The sequence below is a fragment of the Sinohyriopsis cumingii genome, chromosome 10 (assembly GCF_028554795.1).
Source record: "Sinohyriopsis cumingii isolate HCF-2022 chromosome 10, ASM2855479v2, whole genome shotgun sequence".
In the NCBI taxonomy this organism is placed as follows: domain Eukaryota; kingdom Metazoa; phylum Mollusca; class Bivalvia; order Unionida; family Unionidae; genus Sinohyriopsis; species Sinohyriopsis cumingii.
The window spans coordinates 67,854,399-67,877,185 of NC_142970.1; the positions used below are offsets into that span (position 1 = coordinate 67,854,399).

The following is a 22,787-nucleotide window of genomic DNA, read 5'->3' on the forward strand; positions in this document are numbered from 1 at the left end:
CCTCTCACCTGTATCTATATACATTTTAATCATATCATGTCAGCCCTTATTTATTTAGCATGTACGCTTAGTTCTTTTTCACACTGAACAATTTATGGTCTCACTTTGAATAGTACTTTCCATCGGTCCTTATTTTTCATCAGACTCAATATCACATTGTTCTCTACTTTCTGATAGCAGTACATTCTCTTAGTACCTGTTGATAATCTTTATCAACTAAATAGTTGGTCGAAAAACTTGTCTCCATCTCCGCTTGACATGACGTGAATGATACAAATTATATATCATATATCTGCCCACGTGCTAATTATTATTATCTTATAAAACATGTACATATTCATGATAACGAATACTAATGCTAATACTACTACCAGTACTACTACTAATACTACTACTACTACTACTAATAATAATAATAATAATAAGAAGAAGAAGAAGAAGAAAAAGAAAAAGAAAAATAAGAAGATTAATTTCATTACTACTACTACTACTATTGATAATAATAATAATAATAATAATAATAATAATAATAATAATAATAATAATAATAAAAGAAGAAGAAGAAGAAGAAAAGGAAGAGGAAGAAGAAGATTAAGAAGAAAAAGAAAAGAAGATACAGAAGAAGAAGATAAAAAAGATATCAATGATGACGATATGTATTGTGGGAATGATGGTAGTAATGGTGACACTTGTACAACTCCAATACTTCAGTCTCCATATGTAACACTGCGTCCTTAAGTCATCTAAATTAAGTCAGGTTTTAATCATTTATAGACTAAAACGCTATCTCTATAATGTCGTTTTCGTGCAAACAGCATGTATTTATTAAATTTGTGCTATGTATATGCATTGCTGCTTGAGACCTCTGTGCGCTGTTCTATTGCAGAAAGATTTGGCGAACACATGCCGAAGTACTGTAACTGCTCTGGGTCAAATATCATACACACTTACCCGATTGTTCCAGGTAAGCAAAATAACAACACTTATATTTCCCACCCTAAATGTTTATAAGTAGTGTATAACCTGTTAGATTGACAGGATGATATCATAGTAGTAGTGAAAGAAGAATGAGTTTCGACAACTGTTACTGTTAATGTGCACATGGAACAAATATTTCTCTTTTCTAGTTTCCGTAATATTCAGCTTGTATATTAAACCATTAATAAATAAAAACAACACGCGAAACGTCAGGACTAGAAGAGGATGCATGTGAACAAACTTAACCACTTGCTAAACATATATGAGTGAAAACAAATATTCGTATCCATCTCCATGATATTGGTCATTTTATACGTGTATGAATAATAATATCTCGAAATTATTATTTACATCAAACATCGAAAAATTAAAAGAAGAAGAAAATACACTTTTGGCACAGTATTTAAATTTAAAAGTCATTAATAATAATTTATGTTACGTCGAAAAGGATTATACGTAAAATCTTTTGAATTTTCTTTGCTATTTAATACCTTGTAGATCCCGGAGACCATAATCACGAGTGCAGGAACGAACAGTCATATGATTGTAAGTGCTGTGTTTGGTTGCAGCTCAGGTAATTGTATTATAATTTCAATGTATTTTTCTCAGGAATAATTCGAGGTTACTGTTATTTCAATTTTGTCATTGCTATTAGGATGAGACATAATGTACTTATTAAGATCTTTATTAAGATATTTATGTAATGTTTACAAACGTAAAATATATTTGAAGGAATAACGAAAACACTAAACATCCAAGGTAAACATAAGAAAACAAATTGAACATAAATGAACTCAATATCGGCCATTTATAGAACGGTATTAAAGTGCATAATGTATTGATATGATGTATAATGTATTGATGCAATGTATAAAGTTGTAATTTTCATCATTCTCTAATAAATAGTTACAACCATTGGATGTCGAGTGTATGTAGAATGAAGTCCATTTTATTATCCTAAATATGATCCTGATTTTGCCCTTACATCTTAATGAACTATAACAGAACTGCCGACAGGCAAAACAAATCACATGGTAAAATGATGGCGAGGAAACAAACATGAGTATACATAAGACAGGACAGAATCCAGTTTAAACACAGAGAAGATCTTAGAGGCTTCAAAGATTATAAGTGTATTCTCTAGAACACAACTACAAAATTATTAGGATCAAACTCAAATACTCCTTCATTACTTTTTAAACGGATAACCAAAAAGTGGAACTGTTCTAAGCGTACATGGTGCGAGTTCATCTGAAAGACAATATTAAAAATGTTTTATATCAAGGAATCATCCATGGGAATAAATGAGTACGGTCATAAGATCGCACAAAACAAACAAGGTACATATGTGGAAGACAGGGAAACGATCTGTGTAAAGAAGAAAATGATTATTAGATAAATCTGGAACATTTTTAAAGTTATTTTATCAACAGTTTTCTAAACATTGTGATCGATCGAAAAACGCAATAAGATATTTGAATTGCAAAGAGAAAAGTGAAACCATATATTCACAAGTTAGTCATATGAACACCTGTTATGTAGTAATTGAATGTAAGTTATTTTACTCTAATGGAAATTTCAAACTACAGACGACATTCATAGCTAAGACACGCGTGGTTAGAACAATGTTCTAGGTTCACAATTTTACAGTCTGATAGATTACACGCAAAACTGAATTTTGCAATCATTTGAGGAAATCGCGTAGAGATAATGTACACGACTAATTCATGGTTTCGAATAAACATAAAACATTATTTCGGAAACTTAGTAACTGCTATGCTCACAAATTGAGAGTGACATAAGTTTTCCTGACATGCTTGTTAAATTAACACGCACACGCTATATACACAATCATAATGTTAGATCTGTTAGAAACTATATGAAGTGAACATTCCTTTAGCAGGAACGGTGTTAACAGTTATAAATGCCAACATGCAAATAGAACAGGGACTACAATGACTACCATTAGGAGCAAACACGCATAGTTGCGACGTGAGAAAGAATTTGCATTTAACCTGAAAACAATTTTTAACATTTACATATCTTTCTTTTCTCATATAGATGTAATAGGAGTTATATTGTAAAGCAACCCTAGCATACCATAATCCGAAACAAATTGGAAATGAATGCAGGTTTTTATACAATATTTCACTGATGCAATCAAAACAGAGAAAATATTTTTTTTCTCCGGTGCGATGGTGTGAACATTTTGCGATATGCTACACAGACATAAAAGGCCTAATTAGTAATATATATATATATATATATATATATATATATATATATATATATATATATATATATAATACGTTAAGAAGTTGTATCGTATATGTTCCAATCATCTAAGACAAGGCATTTACAGTGAAGGGAAATTTGATTGCATACCCAGCACATGGATTTAATATTCTTTCTCAGATTTATATCGGACACACTTTACCTCGCACAGACATCAGGCACAGCCCTATCATTGCAGGAGTCATCACACATGTAAGTTCCTTGATCTAAAAGTCAAGATTCGCAGTATGGGAATCAAACCAATTCATTTAATTTAAACATTTAAAATGTGCAGTCCTGTGAGGTCATTTACAGCGGGCACATCTGGTATTAATAGGTTTTGTGAAATATAACATATGTGAACCCGAAGCACTAATTGTTTATTTATTAAAAGCTAAAAATATCCGGTATATGTCGTCCTGTTATACAGTAGTCATCAGTTCACATGAACTAATTTGAAATGCCTTCTCATACTATGGCGCATACCAGGTTAGACTTATGTTCAATAGGTTTGGTAGGAAACATGCGATGCCTAGATTGCTTCATGTCTAAATTAAAACTCAAAAACACATCAGATACTTTACGCTTCCACCATGTAATTCCAGCTGCAAAATATAACTTCACATAGGTGACAGCTTATCTTTGTTTTGTGCTTTATTGCCGTACATGACTAGCCGAATCAATTTGGGTTTCCGTTTCTTTTGTCTATTACATCTAAAGATGCAAAGACTGCATGACCGTTGATGGCTCAAATTGCATTCTGCGCAATATAAGAATAAGCTGTCCCAAGCTTTATAAAAATACCACAACATATAATATGAGGAAATTCTTTTTAAAAAATCGAAAGGTAACGCAGATATATCCTACAAGGATTGTGTGTTTCTGTATCAAGAGTTAGTCATATTTAAAAGCGCTAAGGTTTGGGTTAGAAAGGGGGAGAAAGGTGGCATTATGTTTCAACACCCTTCCTTAAAAGTATCAAAATTCAAAGAATAATGTTTTATTTTCAGACCCTCAATGCGCATCCGTTTGCTCCCTTATCGCAAGAGAAGTTGGCTTGACTATCCGTTATTAGAATGGTATTTCAGTTTTCAGGAAAAATAACGTGAAATAGTGTGAAAATAGTATCGAAACTGGTGAAACTAATCATTAGGTATTTTTTCTACCAATAAAATAAATATACTATTTTTTTACGGCAGTATGATCGGTTTTCAATCTGTTTAGAAAGAATTGACTAAATCCTTTAACGATACTTACAGTTTGCAAATCTTATGGTTATTTTGAAATTGTATCTTTATATGACTTGTTCAGAACTGTATTGTTTTACGTATTTTTCGAGCATGATAAATCGTTTGTGCTGGAACTCATTTGTGTTGTTTGAAGTGCTACCAGTGCTTAGATGTTGATTTTGAAGATGTCACAACAACTCTGAAACTATAACATGTGCTTATAATATGTACATATAAGTGTTTGCATCGTCTTTTTGCACTGTATGCTCTGATTTCTATTTCATTATGCTTCTGTTACGACTTTTTGCATTTGGTATAATTTTTTTCTTAAACAATATTCATATTTCTTCGATTTCTTTTGATTTTAGGATATATTTTATTTGTTCTGCGTTAAACCCGTGTTTTAAAACATGGCTTTACTTTAGTTGATAAAATATATTTTTCACATACTGTTTCTCGCTATCTCAATAACGTTGTAGCTGTTCATTGTTTATGGTGGGTTGGGAATTTATCTGCGAGAAAATTATGACTTCTAAACATTTTGTTTAACAACTTAAGATAAATTTATAAAGGATAGCAAATAAGATCATTATTGATTTCATACTTTCATTTACTAATGAAAAGTTTCACGTTCGATTTACTCTAGTTATGTTTGTGAATTGTATTGTGTCGCATGCATTTACGACATCTAAAAATCTAATATAACATGTATGTATATTTGGTTTCGTTTCAGTATGGCATACTCTGGCTACCATTCACAGTGACACATGCAGAAATGATATAGTACTACACTTATCCAGTAAGCATCAATAATAATGAATAATACCACATTAAAATTCCATTATATTATGTGTCATGCAGATATATTGGAAGCATTAGAAACAACATCGACTTTTCAACAGAAATTGTCATAATATGTCGATATTTAAATTAATAGTATGTTGTAAATCCGTCTTGTAAAATTATTCATGATTTCGTTCTTCTGTGATGAGGACTTTATATGTGAACAGGATGCAAAAATCAAACATTTAAAAAAGTAACATAAAGGTGGGAAATTCTTTAGCAAATATGTTAAATTGATACCGGGTATTTACATTGATAGAGACAGGATTACTGTTCACTTTGTAATCCCATTATGAACATTACATCATCACTGATTCTTATATGATTAGACCATATGTCGAAGTTTCGATCCGTATTTAGAATTTAATTAATTCGCATTTTAACGTTATTTATGGTTTAAAAAAGACACCTGACTTTGATTATCTAGTGCAATTAATCTTAAAACGTGTACCCACACTTGCAAAATTTGATCAATTAAGCGGTTGTCATAAACTCACTGAGATCAAACTATAGTTATCTTTTATGAGAGAACTTTGATGATTATTAAATGAAAATACTATTTATGCTGGCATCGATTAATGTAATATACCTTTATACATGCCATACCTAGCATACTCTGCGATCATTGCTGATAAGGTCCGGTGACCACGGCAATCGCGATCACACCACTGTCTGCCTAATAAGTACGTGGCTGCCGACCGCCGAAGAGAGGATGGAAAGGTTGAAAAACCTGACCACAGAAAGCAATGTAAAGCCACATGGTTAAGAAACACATGGCAAGTGACAGCTAATTGCATAAAATAAATGTAGGGAATTTGCCAGGAGGAAATTAGAATGACCGATTGATCAGGTAACCGCTGAATTTATTTGACCTTTAGGACATGTTAGGCTCTATATAATAAGTGACAAAATGGTGATCTCGATTTGTATATTTCTATAGGTACCTTTCACTCTTCTGGAGATCCGTGTTCATGCCTGAAACACACAGACGGTATGCACTTTGTATATGTAAGCAATTAAGCGCACATGTTCGTTACCGCAATAATGGGATTATGTAAATGTATCGGACTATGTATATTTTTGATTAAAGAATGGCATTATGATAACAGGTACTTATAATTTTGTCGTGTACTGAAAAAATATTGTGCTTGATATTAAAGTGTTATGTAAAACTATAAACAGTTCCTCAAGGTGGGTAATTTAAAAAATATCTTTTGTCACCATTATTTGAATAAATACTGGAACACGATATTGTTAAAATACCATTTGATACTGAGCATTGCTTTGGTTTAGTCAGTGAAGATGCGACATTTATAATTAATTATCGTATTACTTGATCAGGTGAACTTGTGCAGCAGATACTTCTCATAACAATCTCTACCAAAGCACCATCGGATCAATGCCTCCAGTATGACTCGTACAAATGTAAGTTGATAATCACTCAGTGTTATATCATTAAATAACATTTGCCACTAGGTCACTCAATCGATAATACTGATATAAATAAGTACCATATTTCCAAAATTAGGTTGTATAAAAAGTATATTTCTGCACATATTAAATGGTTTAGATGCAATACGTGGCGGCCCTGAAAAATGAATCAGTGCGAAAGTGTGTTTTCTTATGTTGCAATCTAAATTGTAAAATTTAAGCTTTTAATTAGAAGAAATGATGGCAAAGGGTAGCAACCTGGAACAAATTTATTAACCAGAATATGGATATTATAACTGAGCACTATATGCAGGAAAAAATGCATATTTTCTCACGAAGCATCAATTATAATGATCAATACAAACGAGTATAGAAACAATTGTCTAGTATGCTTTCTGATATTTTATTGTAACAAGGAGGCATTTTGTTTTTTAAATACGTGCGTGTCAAAGATTTGTACTTCTGTGCATATTTAAATTATGACACTTTTTCTCATATTACATAAGATAATCTTGTGCGATTTTTCGTAGTTCATTTCACTTAAGAGGATTTTGTATTTCTGGAATATTATGTGTTGACGTTACTAGATAATTGGTCCTGGTTAAATGATTTTATTGTTAGAAACCTAACTTTTACTGTACCTAATTGCTTACGTTTAAATATGTTATATCATACAACTTTGTCCTGGATGTCCTCAAGATCATTTTTCACCTTAAATGAGAATGCTTTCAAATATGGTTTTCATTATAAACATACACTGAGTGCAGGATACGTACAGAAGATTAAGATCAAATGTAGAGTAGTAATCAAACTGTCTCTGATGTTATTTTATTTTTTATTATTAAGCGGAAGCATGCTTTTGAAATATGTGTCAAGCACAAGCACTATTGTGTTATATACATGACGACAGTTTTGTGTCAGATGACTGAAACATGTATTACGGAAGCCTCCCCATTTTATGTCAAATGTTTTCTAGCTTGATTTATATTGAAGTGGAGGTTCCGTTATTGTAGATTATTTCTTGACTATTTGGCGTTGAGACAAATGCTAGATAGTTGACCTTGTGTAAAGGGAGTTTACTATGGGCGCAAAGTTTGTTGTTTAAATTTTTAAGGCCGTTTAAAACAAACAAATTTGGTCCGTATGCTAGTGTGGAATTATGGTTTTGTTAACAAACATACACCTAGGGTAGAAGATGTACAGAACATCACATGCAAATTTTCAATAATTGTTTATTTTGTTTTTGCAGATTTGTATAACCTAGGCCAACATGTTGCCCGGTGTGTGAGCGTGAATAACAGTACGTTGCTACCTCTAACACACTTAATTACATTTCATGCAAGTATGCATAGTTTCCTAACAAATCCATGAGGGTTTCAGAACTGCAGGACTATATTTGGTCGGTAACGACATGCAGACAAAACAATTGAAATCATTTTCGAAGAATTTCAAATCCATTGGTAAAAACAAAATGACACCCGACCGCCAGAGTTCATATGATCAACGTTCAACATGCTTATTTGTCGTTTTCATTAATCGGTCATTATAATATATACATTACAACATAATGAGTCATAAAGGTGGATATAATGAACTTAATTATAATAAATAGAAGGCAGTTAAATCTTTAATCATGAAATAGAGAAACAGTCAGTTGTATTTGCCTGTTTCGACGTAACTTATATTTCACATTGAATTCAAATGGCGATGAATTTGAAAATATTATAAATCGAAGGTTAAATTTAACGAAAGTGTAGACAATACCTTGGATTAATCCTTTACAATACCGTACTGGTTCGCCAAATCATTTAGAAGAAATCATATAGGTGCTCATGTAAAGCAATCAGTATTAGCACTTTCCGTGTTTAGAATTAGAATTGATACAGAGCCTTGAACAATTTAAATCAGATGGTTTTTTTTTTTTTTTTTTTTTTTTTAGGGAATTGTGGAATATTCCGTTCATACTTTCAATAGCATATTCACACTTTTACCATAGCAACGGAGTCAACTGGAACAACTCTATAATACAACGTGTATGAAATCTTCGACCAATGCAATATTTAATCTTTATATGCAAGCAATTGAGAAACCAATTGGTGCAGGTTAACGCACAATTACCCATGATTTAAATTTATAGCATGAATTGTATACTCATTCCAATACGTGACATGTCTCAGAACTATTTGTAACAAATAATCTTATTTATAGTGTGGCATTACCTGGCTGATCTACATCACAGAGACATTAACTGCAGAAAGAAGATTATGGACCATATGGCGGGTAAAAATAAGACCACTTGCCCGCTTTTATATTATACACCACAATGCCATGTTAGAAAAGTCAATCAAATACAGTATGCTAAACTTGAATAAAATGAAATAATGCATTATTTTAAATGTAGTATAATTCGTTGAAATATATCACTACACCATGCTAATCTATACGATACCCAGCCACCCAAGCTAAACCACATTACTGAATTGATTAACAATGTATGTAATGACTGATGTTTTCGTTGTCATCATATTGTTCGAAAACAGTTTTTCCAGGTTCTTGCTCTGCGATAAATGGGTTGGGTATCGCAATAGATCTACAATAAAACACAAATACCTTATATTGAATTCCAATTCATTGCAGCTATTTTCCATGACTACAGCAACTCGCCGAACTATTGCACATGCACGGGACACGATACTCGCCATAACATCGTACATGTTGGTAAGAATAAAATCCTTCCGAATTCATAAGTTAACATGATTAAATTTTATTTGGCTACAATGCTAATATTTTTATAGTAATGCATGAGATGAACGTTGCACCATGGTATTAACTGCAGTTCAATCATAATCTTTCTTGAGTTGCCAAAGGGGCTAAAAACGAAAAAGAACGTATCATTCACTCAGTCAAATGCGACTGTTCTAGAGATATATGTATATATATGATGAAGAAGAAAACAGAAACGTTTGCAAATTATTTGATAAAAGAGACCTGAACAGGAGTAATCCTAATAAAGTAGTTGCATTGATTAGAATTAGTGTAGTCGGCAAACATAGTGAAGGCGTATAGTATAACTTAACTTTATATGCTTATACGAAATGCATTCTGAAAACTAACAACATGTCGTCATTGATAATTTCAATCACAATCAATATATTAATGATTCTAGCACAGCTGAAACAATTAGCACACTGGTCGAACAATTGAATCAATATATATAGATAGATAGATATTCATATATTCTTTCCGTAACTAAGGGTTCATTAAATAACTTTTTCATACCTGACTTTTGTCTATAATTGTTAATTTATAAACACGGTGTTTACTAGAACTCAATGCCTAACTTTCTTTTCTATTCATTTGTGAAATTTAGGATCAGGGTTTGCAGTTCTGTTGAGACGTAATTGGAGAGGATATTTGCACTGAAATAGTTCATTGAAATTATTAAGTGCTCCTTATCATTAGCTTAACAACTTATTGTATAATTATTAAAAGTCATTCTAAGACATTCTGGAGTACATCATTGTTGTACATCATTACATTCATGACTATAATGTTTGACTTGTAATATGAAATTTAGGATAGTTTGGGATTTAATTCTTAATAATGTAAGCGTATGTTAAAGTTTCGCTTTGCACTGAAGACAAAGAAAAAATATATTATTATGGTTTCGCTTCATTCTTTGTCATAATTTAAGTCATAGAGTCGAAACAAGGTAAAAGTTAGACAATTAAAGATCTTATATATAATGAGCCGTAGAGTGAATGAACTTGTTAAATGTGAAGTGCATACAATACGATTGTATGATTTGGGGGCAAGCTGAGAGCAACATGGCACCAAACTAAACATTGTGTCCATGATACGCGTGTCCTCCTTATGATTGGAGCATACCTCTCCTCAGGACAATGCATTAGTTAAATAATGAAAGGTTTAACAGAAACAAAAATTGTCAAATAGAACATGAAACATATTTTCGCCACAATTCGAAATAGCTGTGAAAACGAATCATGCAATGATAACAACTGCAACCTGGTTATATATTTGCATTAAAGGACATACATGTTGCGGTAATTGTGTTAAGATTCATACTTATGTAACATTTAACACAAATACTTTATCTGAGCGATTATCAGAACGATTCATACGACTGCTGTATGAAGTCAGACTACATGATTATGAAGACAATTAAATACAAAGTATAGAATGCCACATCTGTAGATATAGCTATATGGGCTACGATGGAATTTCAATACAGGCATATAATGTTTTAGTGGAGCAGATCAACGCAGAATAACACACAAAACTGGAAAATAAACAACTAGAGCATCAATGTACAAACTACGTTTAATACGTTACGTATTTGTTACAAGAAACTAACACTTTATCATTGAAAACTTGGGAAAACTAAGTAGATTCACAAACGTAGACACTATACATAATTTTGTTTACATCGACAACGCATGTTTAATACATCATACATAAACGGTAAGCATATTGAGGGATTTCAATGGTGAAAAACAATTTTCAGATCGGCTAACCTAATCACAAGCGATGGATAGACAAATATTTATTCTGGAAGTCAGATCACAAATCTGTCTAGTCCTTATATTATAAATATACCACAAATACTCGTATTTCAGCGTGCATATTTCATGTTTATATCAAGAGGTATAAGTGTTAATTCAATCCATGCATAAATCATATTTTATTCACAGGGAATAATTATAACATTGGTATAAAGGGTTTCTGTTGTATCTGCAAAACCTTTAAACTTAGACCACCGTATACCTGGCGGTAGATTAGATGGTGAATTCGTGATGCTTAACAGGCTAGAGGAACCTTAAATTGTGTCATAAGATTTGGGGAGGGTGCTCCTACTGCTGCGTTAGCTGTTTGGAATAAACATTACACTTACGAAGCTGGTGCTATTGAATAATGGAGGATGTTTGTATCTAATTAGATATATTATATGACAGACATATCTAAACTCATCAGCTGAACGTACGTTTTCTCTTTAGGAAAGAAATAATCTAACGATGCTGCGAAATGGAATAAAATTAGAATGTTTTACCTGTGGTTTGATCACAAAGGAACACACATCTACATTTTAAAAGCTTCCATTATTTGGTGTGACAAGTTTGTGATATGGTCTTTATCCATCTTCTTTCTTGTGTTATACGTTCGTAATTGTTAGCTCTTGTGTTTCATTACTCGAAGAATGCTTCGTTTACATTATAAACTAGTTAAAGCAAATAATCGTTTTCCGTTCGTAATCTTAGCAATAAATTGCTAATATCATGTCATCTTTAGCGGAGACATAGGGGTTTGATTATGTTGCACACTCTACTGTTAGGAGTCCGAAACATCTCATAATATGTCAAATGTTTGTATTAGACGCCTGAAGTTCGCAATGATAACAAAAGTTAAATGGTGCCATTTAATTTAAGTAGTTTATTTATAATAATTATTAGGTTGCAAAAAAAGCTATTCTCATTCATTGCAGCTCATGGGAACCAAACATATTGTTCTAAGAACCATGAGAGATACAGACGTAAGTTAGATGTAATGATACAGAAGACTATGTCCATCTCCCTCTGTCTATCTCTTTTACGCTTTCTTTCTAAATAAATAACATATATATATATATATATATATATATATATATATATATATATATATATATATATATATATATATATATATATATATATATATATGCGTAGGGGGAAATCTTAACGGCAACAGTAGTATAACTAGTATGAAATCAGTCCACGGTTTCTAGAAGTTTACCACACAGGGATACATATAGCTGTAGAGACTATACACGATCGTCTGCAGTAACTAATTACATATCGATACAATATAAATTCGTACAAAGACTGTCGTTGTGCAACGCTACCTGTTCCAACACAACTTAAGAAGACGCTCCTATAGAGGAATGTGCTAAGAGAAAAGATTGTCGGCAATGAATAGATCGAGTCATCTATTGGGTTTTTGGACCACTGCCGAACTACACTTTTATTGTATGTGTTGTATATTTTAATGTACTGGTCATTACCAAATATGTTACAAGTTTAGTTCACTCGTAGGATAAACTATTTTAGGTTAACAGTTACAATTTTATTATCATATATTACATTTTAATAACTGTCACGATGATGTATTATTAGTTATCATAGATTGGAGATAATTTTAATGACACGACAATTCGATTTAAGATCACTTGGAACTTGTTATCTGTGAATTGGAATTAATAAGTTGGATTCGCTCAATTTTAGAAATGTAAATGTGCAGCTAATACCTTTTACTTTTAACATATTAGTCCCCATGAGTGTCGCATATAAACACTTGTCAAATAATTGTTCTTTAAAACCGCTTTAATACGGTCATTCCAGGTAAGCCGGTTGTAGTAAATTTTGGCAGATGTTCATTTTTCTCTAATGTAAATAACATTAGGAAAACGTCCATCTCTTGATGAGAATAATGACGCAAGACGTGGGAACACATCAAAGTAATAAACACAATTTCCAGCGGAGTCTCAGGTCGAACGTTAAACATTTAAAGCCGAACTAATAGATGCAAGAAAGCTCTATCTCATTACATGCAAAATTTGCATCACACAAGACGAATAATACATGCATCCCCCCCCGTCACAGTTCAATCACCTAAGTCAAACTGGAGTTGTAATTAACCATACGATTAGTGCTGGAACAAGGAAATGCATATAAAGATTTTATATTCACCGCCGAGGAACTCACAAAGCCATTCTCTTAAACTAAATATAAATTTGAACAGACAATTTCTGCATGCAGATAAGAAGAATCTGTCTAAATCACATGTTTTTCCCTAAATCCACATACTCTTGAATGTCAGTTAGATGCAGATGCTTTATTGGTTTCATTCGTAGCAAGTCTGATGGCAGTTGTGTTAATTGCTTTAGAGCAAAGTGTTTATCGTTATTTAAATAATCAACATTACGACAATATGCTATATCCAAACAATATTATAGTTCGGCAGCTGTCAACAACAACATGGATGGTGCAGATATTTCAAAAATGATATACTTGCTAACGTAAGCAATCACAATTCGCTGATGTCGTGACTCTCCTTCTGTATATGTTTGTGCTAGTGAGAAATGAATTTATATATTACTAAATGCTTTGGCTGGTTTTTAGCCAGACGTGATGGTCAAATTTTCTATCATACATTCCTTTTAACAAGATTGATGCAATTATATATATATATATATATATATATATATATATATATATATATATATATATATATATATATATATATATATAGATGTATACATATAGTTATGTACATTTGATTTAATTTAATTGTTTGTTTGTTAGTTTAATTTTTTTTTCTATTCCTTTACATGTGATTATAATGTAACTTTATTTACCGGATTTGACATAGTCCAAAAACTTCAGTTCTGTATAACGTATCGGTTTCCTTTTATAAGCAACTAATAATATAAATGCGGTATCTAATGTCTAACCTCGATTCCGAACCAGTGATAGTTTTAGTAAAAAACCTTTATTTAATTCTTTATCAGAGTAAGAATTAGTAAATTAAGGTAAATTAAGTTCGAATCATAACTGGAGTAGGTGATATGAAACATATGTTTATTGTTACAAACATATATTTTCTAGAAGGTTGACCCACCTCCGGGAATATGTTTTTTAGACTTTGTTAGACTTATTACTGATCTACTGAGAAATAATAGTCATTTGTGTCTTAACGCTTGGAAAGTCAAGTTGTTTTCTGTTGTGTCCAGCCTAAGTAATTATTTTTTTCTTGAAATTTTTTTCGAATTCAAGTGGTTCATTTCCCTGGAAATACAAATGTTCTAAATTCATTCTTGGATAAGCACCTTCATCGACAGTTATACATAATTCAAAAATTAGAATAATATTGCATGTGATTTAACAAGAGACTGTCACCACTGCAGTACTTAACTGACTGTTAATGAAGTCATCGTCTTCCATCTTGGATTTGATCGGGATTCTAACTAAGATCCATTTAGGATTTTATATTATTAGGACTTTTATTTTTAGTCCTTGTATTAATTTTGGTTTTGATTCGTCATAGCGTAATTTTGTTTATTTTCATTTTCAAATGAAACTCTAGGGAAATAAATTGTTAAATTTCACAAAACAAAGTGTCGTTACTACATATATATATATATATATATATATATATATATATATATATATATATATATATATATATATATATATATATATATGTGTGTGTGTGTGTGTGTGTGTGTGTGTGTGTCTGTGTGTGTGTGTAAGTGGGATGTATGTGTGTGTGTGTGTCCACTAGTCCTTTATAATGTTACTGACATTCAGTTTGATGTATATTTCATATTAAGGCATATAAAATGTTGAGCAAACAAGGTGTTAATTTTAGTGTGTCTATAAATTTCTACTATTTGATATAATTCTTTGTTTTGATAAAACGATTATATCAAAGATAAAAAGGAAAATTAAAAGCTGAAGTAAAATGAGGACTGAAATTTGGTAACAAGTGAAATGATGCATGCAATCCTGTAAATTAAACATTTGACTGAGAAGGGAAATATATCCTGGAAACATTGAGGGGAATTGTGGACAGTATGTATGATGAAGGAAACACAATAATGTTTCCTATCTACCAGAGGAGAAAAATATGAACTACACATGGAATTTATTGCATAATATACGACTTACATTTAGAAATATGCCAAAATAATGAAATTACTTTTATTTATTTCAGTACTACATCGGGAAATATATGAAAGCAGCCTATCAGTATGCAGATCACATCAATATCGTGAGAACGCTTCAATTCTTAAAATATAACTATGGCCTATATGCATTAGACCGTAAATCAGGCTTTTTTTCTCAATAATGCAGTATTACTTATTTGAAGATTTTGATCCCCTGAATGTTAGGTTGATGACAATCTTATTTCGTATACATTTTGGTTTCAACGGAAAACCGATTATGTGCCATATGTTATAGGAAAAGATTTATTTACTATTCATTCAGTTTGTACAATTTCCCATGTGACTCAGAGATCAGACATCATCTGTTTATCTTATACTTTGGGTTATATATTTTATGTTGAACGTAAACACCTGATTTATTGCAGACTGCGGAACACTTGAGTTTCCGAAATTTCCAAAGTATTTGGTACCGATTGATTTGTATTGCTTTGTCTTAACAGTAGTCGTAATTTTCCTATCCAATAATTTAATTACGATTTAAAAATCAATTTTGGTATAAAGTGAATGTATGCACAACATTTAAAGTAAATATGCATCTAGTTTTGAAAATTGTTTCAGTATGGCAGCAACTTCTTTGGATCAGTATTGCTGAACATGAGATGGATTGCAGAGCGGATCTTATACTTCATGCTGCAGGTATTCGATCAATGAATCAATCAATGAATCAATCCTTGAATCAATGAATCTACATATCGATCAATCTATCTATCTATATATCTATTTATTTATTTATTTATCTATCCATCTATCTATATATCTGTCTGTCTATCTTCTATCCATCCATCCATCAATTTATCAACCTATCCATTCATCCATCTGTTTATCTATCTATCTATTTATTCATATATATATATTTACCTAAAAGTATATCTATCTATGTATCTATCTTTCTCCATCAATCCATTCATCCATTCGTTTATCAACCTATCCATCCATCCATCCATTTATCTACCTATATATTTAAATATATATTTATATAACAGTCTATCTGTCTATCTGTCTCTATGTCGGTATATCTATCTATATATCTATCTATCTATCTATCTATCTATCCATCAGTCTGTCTGTCTGTCTGTCTATCTATCTATCCATCGATTTATATATATAATTGTCTATTTCAAAGTTTCTTTCTTTCTACCCATCCACCCTATCAATCAGTCCATCAAACCATACATGTGTCTATCTATCTATCCCTCTATTATTCGCTGGCACTAACTCTATCTATCCCTCTGGCACTAACTCCTGAAATATAATATCTAGATATAAACATCATGTATAAAAGTAAATATATGTATTGATGAATCTATTCATTTTCTTTAAATTATATGCATATATTCAACTAAAAATTTATATATAAATTATTTACAAAATGTATCTTATTACTAAAAGAAATAAAGCATTACATTACATGCAATTCATCTGAAAACTTCTACTATAAATTTATACCTTTTCATCCAAACAAAGCCACGTTTCCAAATCCAACATATGATCCATGCACATGTACACATGGTAATGTATCTGCTTACATTGATGTCAGTCTATCTATCTCTCTCTCTCTCTCTCTCTCTCTCTCTCTCTGTATATATATATATATATATATATATATATATATATATATATATATATCGATCTATATATGTCTCTATATATCTGTATATCATCTTCCGCTGTATGTATGTATGTATGTATGTATGTATGTATGTGTGTGTATGTATGTATGTATGTTTGTATGTTTGTTTGTATGTATGTATGTATGTATGTATGTATGTATGTATATGAATTTGTGAATGTGTGCCTTTTTTTGGGGCAATAAGTAAGAATGGAACAACGCCCAATTTATAGCCTGATAAATGTATAACTATGTATGCATGAATGAATATACCGTTAACGTTTCGCATGGGTCGAATTTATGTATGTTATCATCTGTGCTCTCTGTATTGATTTTGAATGTCTAACATTTTTTTGTATGAGGCGTTTTACTTCTTTTAATATACGTGGCAATAACATATATAGATCTATGTCTAGAAACTAATATTGACAAAATGTTGATTTATGGTTAGATTTCCTAATCTATAAATATAGCTTCATTTAGACGCCAATATCGCTTTCGTTATGACATATTGGTAATAACACGGATTTCATCAAATGAAAATTTAAGCTATACTAAAACTCAAGTGAGCTGTTTTTAGATAATGTTATATATGTGCTTCAATGTAGAAATAGTGTTTAAATGCGAAAAGAAATGGATATAGAAAGATAGGCGTAAAACCGTACATTTGTGTCCAATAATAACGAGGGATATGAGATGATTATTTGCTTCAAAAAGGTTTACGTTTTCTAAAATAAAACTTATTTGAAGCAACGGTCAAAGAGGGGATTTTGAAATGTGGAAGGATGTGCAAGATATGGCATAAATTTGAATCTGCGTCGTCAACAGAAAAGGATTATCGTAATATCTCTCCGATATGGTTCACTATAATTAGCTCTAAATGTAAAACAAGAGAAGCTGATGTGGAAATTATGTTCCATGAGAGATAAAAAAATTCTAACATATTTTGAAAATGAATCTAAAAGTATTAAGTGTATTTTATTTGCCTTTCGAAAAAGGTTTTGCTATATAATTGAATATGCTTTCCAGATACAACAATTCTCCAAGTGTAGCAACTGCCTTTTGTTTGTAATTGGATCTAAAAAAATGGCAAAAGTTACATATATGATTTATCATATAAGTGGATTGTAAGGTAGCGACAAAGGATTGTTATATACGAAAAGATATATCTTAAATTGACTTTGATTAATTCAAGTAAGAAATAAAGTAGACACACACCTGTAAGAAGCATGCGGTCTCTATGGCATCGCAACATAAAGTTGAATGATGGTCTTGAGGTGGTGGTGAGCAGGAAACAATTTTTCAAGGCTTTTAAAATATTATTAAACTATTAATAACTTCAGATTAATGCAAGTAATTTAACTTTCTTTACACCTGTGTTGTATCCTTGATTTGCATAATTACTCATTATTCGTTTTTGAAATATCGAAGTTAATGGACTGAACTTTTATACGTGTCTGTGGAAAAGTTAATATGATTTGCTTTAGAACTTCCTGACAGGAAATACGATTCCACAAAATTATTAAATTTTCCAAATCATACAGCAGCATCATCATTGACGCTATCGGCAACGACACGCGTAGCAGAACCAACTATCTTCGCACTTACTTCTACAACACAATTTACTGCCACATCGACAGCGGCATCTACTACAAGTACTAACCAAGCAACAGAAAATTTAATAGGTAAATATATACATTAAACGTTTTCGTTTCAAACATTAATAGAAAAGGATATGTGGTAACAGTACTAGGTCCGCCTCTAGTGTACCGGACTCACAAGAATTGTGTAGATTGACAGATCTGAATGCAGTAAGGTGCACAGTCCTTGTTGAACCCAGATCAACCGTGGCGTCGTTTTTGAGAAAGGGAATTTCCTCCAACTGCCTTGGTACTCAATATTAATTTTTGAGCTGATGTGTTGTTTCAAACGAAAACCTATTAACAAAGACTGCAACAATCTCTTTATACCTTTCTCAATCATGACTCGTCTATTTATGGAAATTTTGTTCACATCATGCAGTTAATTGTTGCAAATTGATAATGGGGAAATATCGTTTGATATTTTGTTTATTTAATGCCTTTCTATCGTTTTAAATCACAATGTGATTCACGCAATAGATGTTCGATAATCCTGGTGAATACTTACAGAGGAAACCAAGAAAGCACGACATGGTACTTAATAGTTCTATACCATCAAACAATGTCTATTGTGAAATAACTATCCATTAAAACCCGCTCAAATTAATTTAAGCGCATTTCTCGATAGTAGATAAGATATTCAATTAATGTAGCATATTTTATAATAATACCTTGCTGTTTTATTTATAACACTATTCATATTTTACCTAAATCTGAGTTACGCTGAATTTATTACGTAATGTTGAATTACGTTTTGTTTCTTCATCACTTATGGGTCCAGCAAACCAAATATTTTTTCTGATATATCTCTTGGCATCCGTCCGTCTACGGGAGACGATGGCGTAGCTCCAACGTAAGCTTTTGTCTATCCTTCTTTCTAGCTCTCTTTTCAGCTTGTTTTATTCTTCTCTCTTCCTCTGCGTTTTGAAATCCCTGCCTGACTTCTAGGCGCCAGCTGGAACGGTTGTTTGCACAGCTCTCCCAGTCGTTGACACTGATGTTTGCCATCTTCATATCCTTCTTGCAAACATCTTTGTAGCGCAGATGTGGTCGTCCAGTTGGTCTCGCACCTTCTGCTAACTCCCCATATAACAGGTCATTGGGAATGCGACCTGGGTCCATTGTTTTGACATTTCCAAGCCAGCGAAGGCGCCTCTCGCTGAGAATGGAGAACATGCTGTTCATGTTGGCGCGTTCTAGAACCTCTGTGTTGGGTAGTTTATCCTGCCACTGGATGTGCAGAATGCGCCGCAGACATCTCAGGTGGAAGCTGTTGAGTTTCCTCTCGTGTCTTGCATAGGTGGTCCACATTTCGCTGCTGTAGAGAAGTGAACTGAGTACGCAGGCTTGGTAGACACGCAGTTTGGTCTTCTCTGCGAGGTATGTGAAGTTCTCGACAACTTCCAAGTTGTCCCCATTGATGGTGACAAACGGAGGGGAGTCTGCGTCCTGCGCCATGACGTTCGTTTTCTTCAAACTGATGGTCAGTCCAAATTCCTTACAAGCATGGGAGAGGCGGCATACCAGCGGCTGCAGTCCATCTTCCGTGTGTGATGTCAAAGCTGCATCGTTGGCGAAAAGCAATTCACGGATGAGTACCTCTGTGACTTTAGTCTTAGCACGGAGACGGGCGATGTTGAACAGCTTGCCGTCAGCCCTGGTATGGATGTACACTCCCTCGCTGCAGTCCTTGAATGCGTACTGGAGAAGCATGGAGAAGAAGATGGCAAAGAGCGTCGGCGCAAGGACACAGCCTTGTTTGACGCCGCTGATGACTGGGAATGCTTCAGATGTTGCGCCATTGAAGCACACTGTGCTCTGCATATTCTCGTGGAACGACATGATGACAGCAAGCAGACGTGGGGGGGCAGCCGATCTTCTGCAGGAGTCTGAAGAGTCCACTCCGACTAACCAGGTCAAAAGCCTTCGTCAGGTCTATGAAGGCAATGTAGAGGGGCATCTGCTGCTCGCGACACTTCTCCTGCAGCTGACGTAGTGAGAAGATCATGTCTACAGTTGACCTGCCGGCTCGAAATCAACACTGGGACTCTGGGTAGACGCGGGAGGCTAGGATTTGCAACCACGCCAAGGCAACACGGGCGAAAGCCTTTCCAACGATGCTGAGAAGGGAGATGCCACGATAGTTGTTGCAGTCGCTACGGTGTCCTTTGTTTTTGTACAAAGTGACGATGTTGGCGTCACGCATGTCCTGTGGGATGTATCCCTGTTCCCAGCAAAGGCAGAGGAGTGTGTGTAGGGGCTGGAGCAGTGCTGGTTTTCCGCTCTTGAGGACTTCAGGCGGAATGCCGTCGCTTCCAGGCAAGGCAATCGATGGCTTTTCCGAGCTCTTCCAGGGTGGGCTGTGTGTCTAGCTCCTCCATGACAGGCAGGTCTGGAATGGCGTCCAGGGCAGTTCCAGTGACATTGTTTTGGGTTGCATATAGCTCGAGATAGTGCTCAACCCATCGCTGCAGTTGTTTCCCCTGGTCTGTGATGACTTCGCCCGTATTGGACTTGAGGGGGGCGGTGTTGTAGCTGTGGGGGCCTGTCGTCTTTTCGATACCCTCATACATTCCTATTGTATCCCCGGTGTAAGCAGCTGTCTGTATACTGTTGCAAAGGTTCAGCCAGTAGGTGTTGGCACAGCGGCGGGCAGTCTTCTGGGCGTTGTTCCTTGCAATCCTGAGAGCTTGTAGTGTTCTGGGTCTAGGTGCAGCCTTGTATGCCAGGAGGGTTTTCCTCTTTGCCTCAGTCACGGGCTCCATCTCCTCCCAGTTTGCCTCATACCAGTCGACATTCTTTCGCTCCATCTTCCCGTAAGCTGTGATGGCTGAATTGTACACAGAGTCACGGATATGGGACCACTTGGAGTGAATGGTGTCATCAGGTGTCACTTTGGTGAGAGCTTCCTTCAGTTTGCTGATGAACTGCTGTGTTTTCTCTGGGTTGCTTGCACAGCAGGTGTTGATGCGTGGGTGACCCTTCTTCTTGGCGTGGTGTAGCTTCTTGGGTAATATTCGCACCTTGCTGTCGACGAGGGAATGGTCCGTGTCACAATCGCCACTGTGGCAGCTGCGGGTGAGGAGGACACTGGCCAGTTCTGCACGCCTGGTGATGACGAGGTCTAGCTGGTGCCAGTGGCGTGAACTTGGGTGTCTCCACGACACCTGCTGGATCTCCTTGCATTTGAAGAAAGTGTTGGTCACACATAAGCTGTGGGAGCAGCACATCTCCAGCAGTCACTGACTATTCTCATTGATCTTGCCCCTTCCGTAAAAGCTGAGACAGGTGGACCAGGCCTCATGGTCAGCTCCCACTCTAGCATTGAAGTCTCCTAGTAAGTAAAGGCTTTCATTGTTGGGGATACTGGATATTGCCTGATCCAGAGCCTCATAAAACTTGTCTTTCTCCTCGTAGGTGGAGCAGAGGGTTGGGACGTACACGCTGAAGATGTTGACCGAGCCTAAGGATGTTGACAGCCGGAGGGCAAGGATTCTCTCAGTACCTGATGATGAGGTTCAATGAAGGCGATTAGCGTGTTTTTTACGGCAAAGCCTACACCATGCTGCCTAGGTTCATCCGAGGGCTTCCCCTGCCGAAAGAACGTGTAATTGGCTTCCCTGATGGTGCCGCTGTCAGCCAGTCGGGTCTCCTGGAGGCAGGCAATGTCAATGTTCAGTCGGGAGAGTTCTCTGTCAATGACGGCAGTCTTCCGTGCATCGTCGATCTGCTGTAGGTCAGCGGTCAATCCAGGACACATGGTCCTGATGCTCCAGGTTGCAAAACGAAGAGTTGGAGTCTTCATAGTCTTTCCTGGTGCGGAGTTCTGATATATATATATATATATATATATATATATATATATATATATATATATATATATATATATATATATATATATATATAAACCACATGCATTAAAAAAGCTAGGATTTTTAAATGTTGTTATAAAGCAATTTGATATATTAATACTTACTGCCCAGGGCTCAATAATACGCATACAC

At 34.2% G+C, this 22,787-nt stretch overlaps 1 protein-coding gene across 3 annotated transcripts in view; it reads left to right on the forward strand.

Annotated features, from left to right (window-relative positions):
- LOC149790329 (uncharacterized) overlaps positions 1 to 22,787 on the forward strand; it is a 39,541-nt gene that overhangs the window by 12,731 nt on the left and 4,023 nt on the right. For 2 of the 3 annotated variants that reach the window (XM_089972378.1, XM_089972379.1), the window contains 14 exons: positions 887 to 964; positions 1,477 to 1,524; positions 3,394 to 3,465; positions 5,215 to 5,280; positions 6,265 to 6,315; positions 6,666 to 6,749; positions 8,005 to 8,055; positions 8,964 to 9,035; positions 9,393 to 9,473; positions 12,256 to 12,303; positions 15,522 to 15,578; positions 16,093 to 16,170; positions 16,999 to 17,043; positions 18,688 to 18,828. In XM_089972378.1, coding sequence (XP_089828504.1) covers positions 887 to 964; positions 1,477 to 1,524; positions 3,394 to 3,465; positions 5,215 to 5,280; positions 6,265 to 6,315; positions 6,666 to 6,749; positions 8,005 to 8,055; positions 8,964 to 9,035; positions 9,393 to 9,473; positions 12,256 to 12,303; positions 15,522 to 15,578; positions 16,093 to 16,170; positions 16,999 to 17,043; positions 18,688 to 18,828 — 972 coding nt within the window. The remainder of the gene's footprint in view (positions 1 to 886; positions 965 to 1,476; positions 1,525 to 3,393; positions 3,466 to 5,214; positions 5,281 to 6,264; positions 6,316 to 6,665; positions 6,750 to 8,004; positions 8,056 to 8,963; positions 9,036 to 9,392; positions 9,474 to 12,255; positions 12,304 to 15,521; positions 15,579 to 16,092; positions 16,171 to 16,998; positions 17,044 to 18,687; positions 18,829 to 22,787) is intronic. The other variant, XM_089972380.1, reaches the window with a different exon arrangement.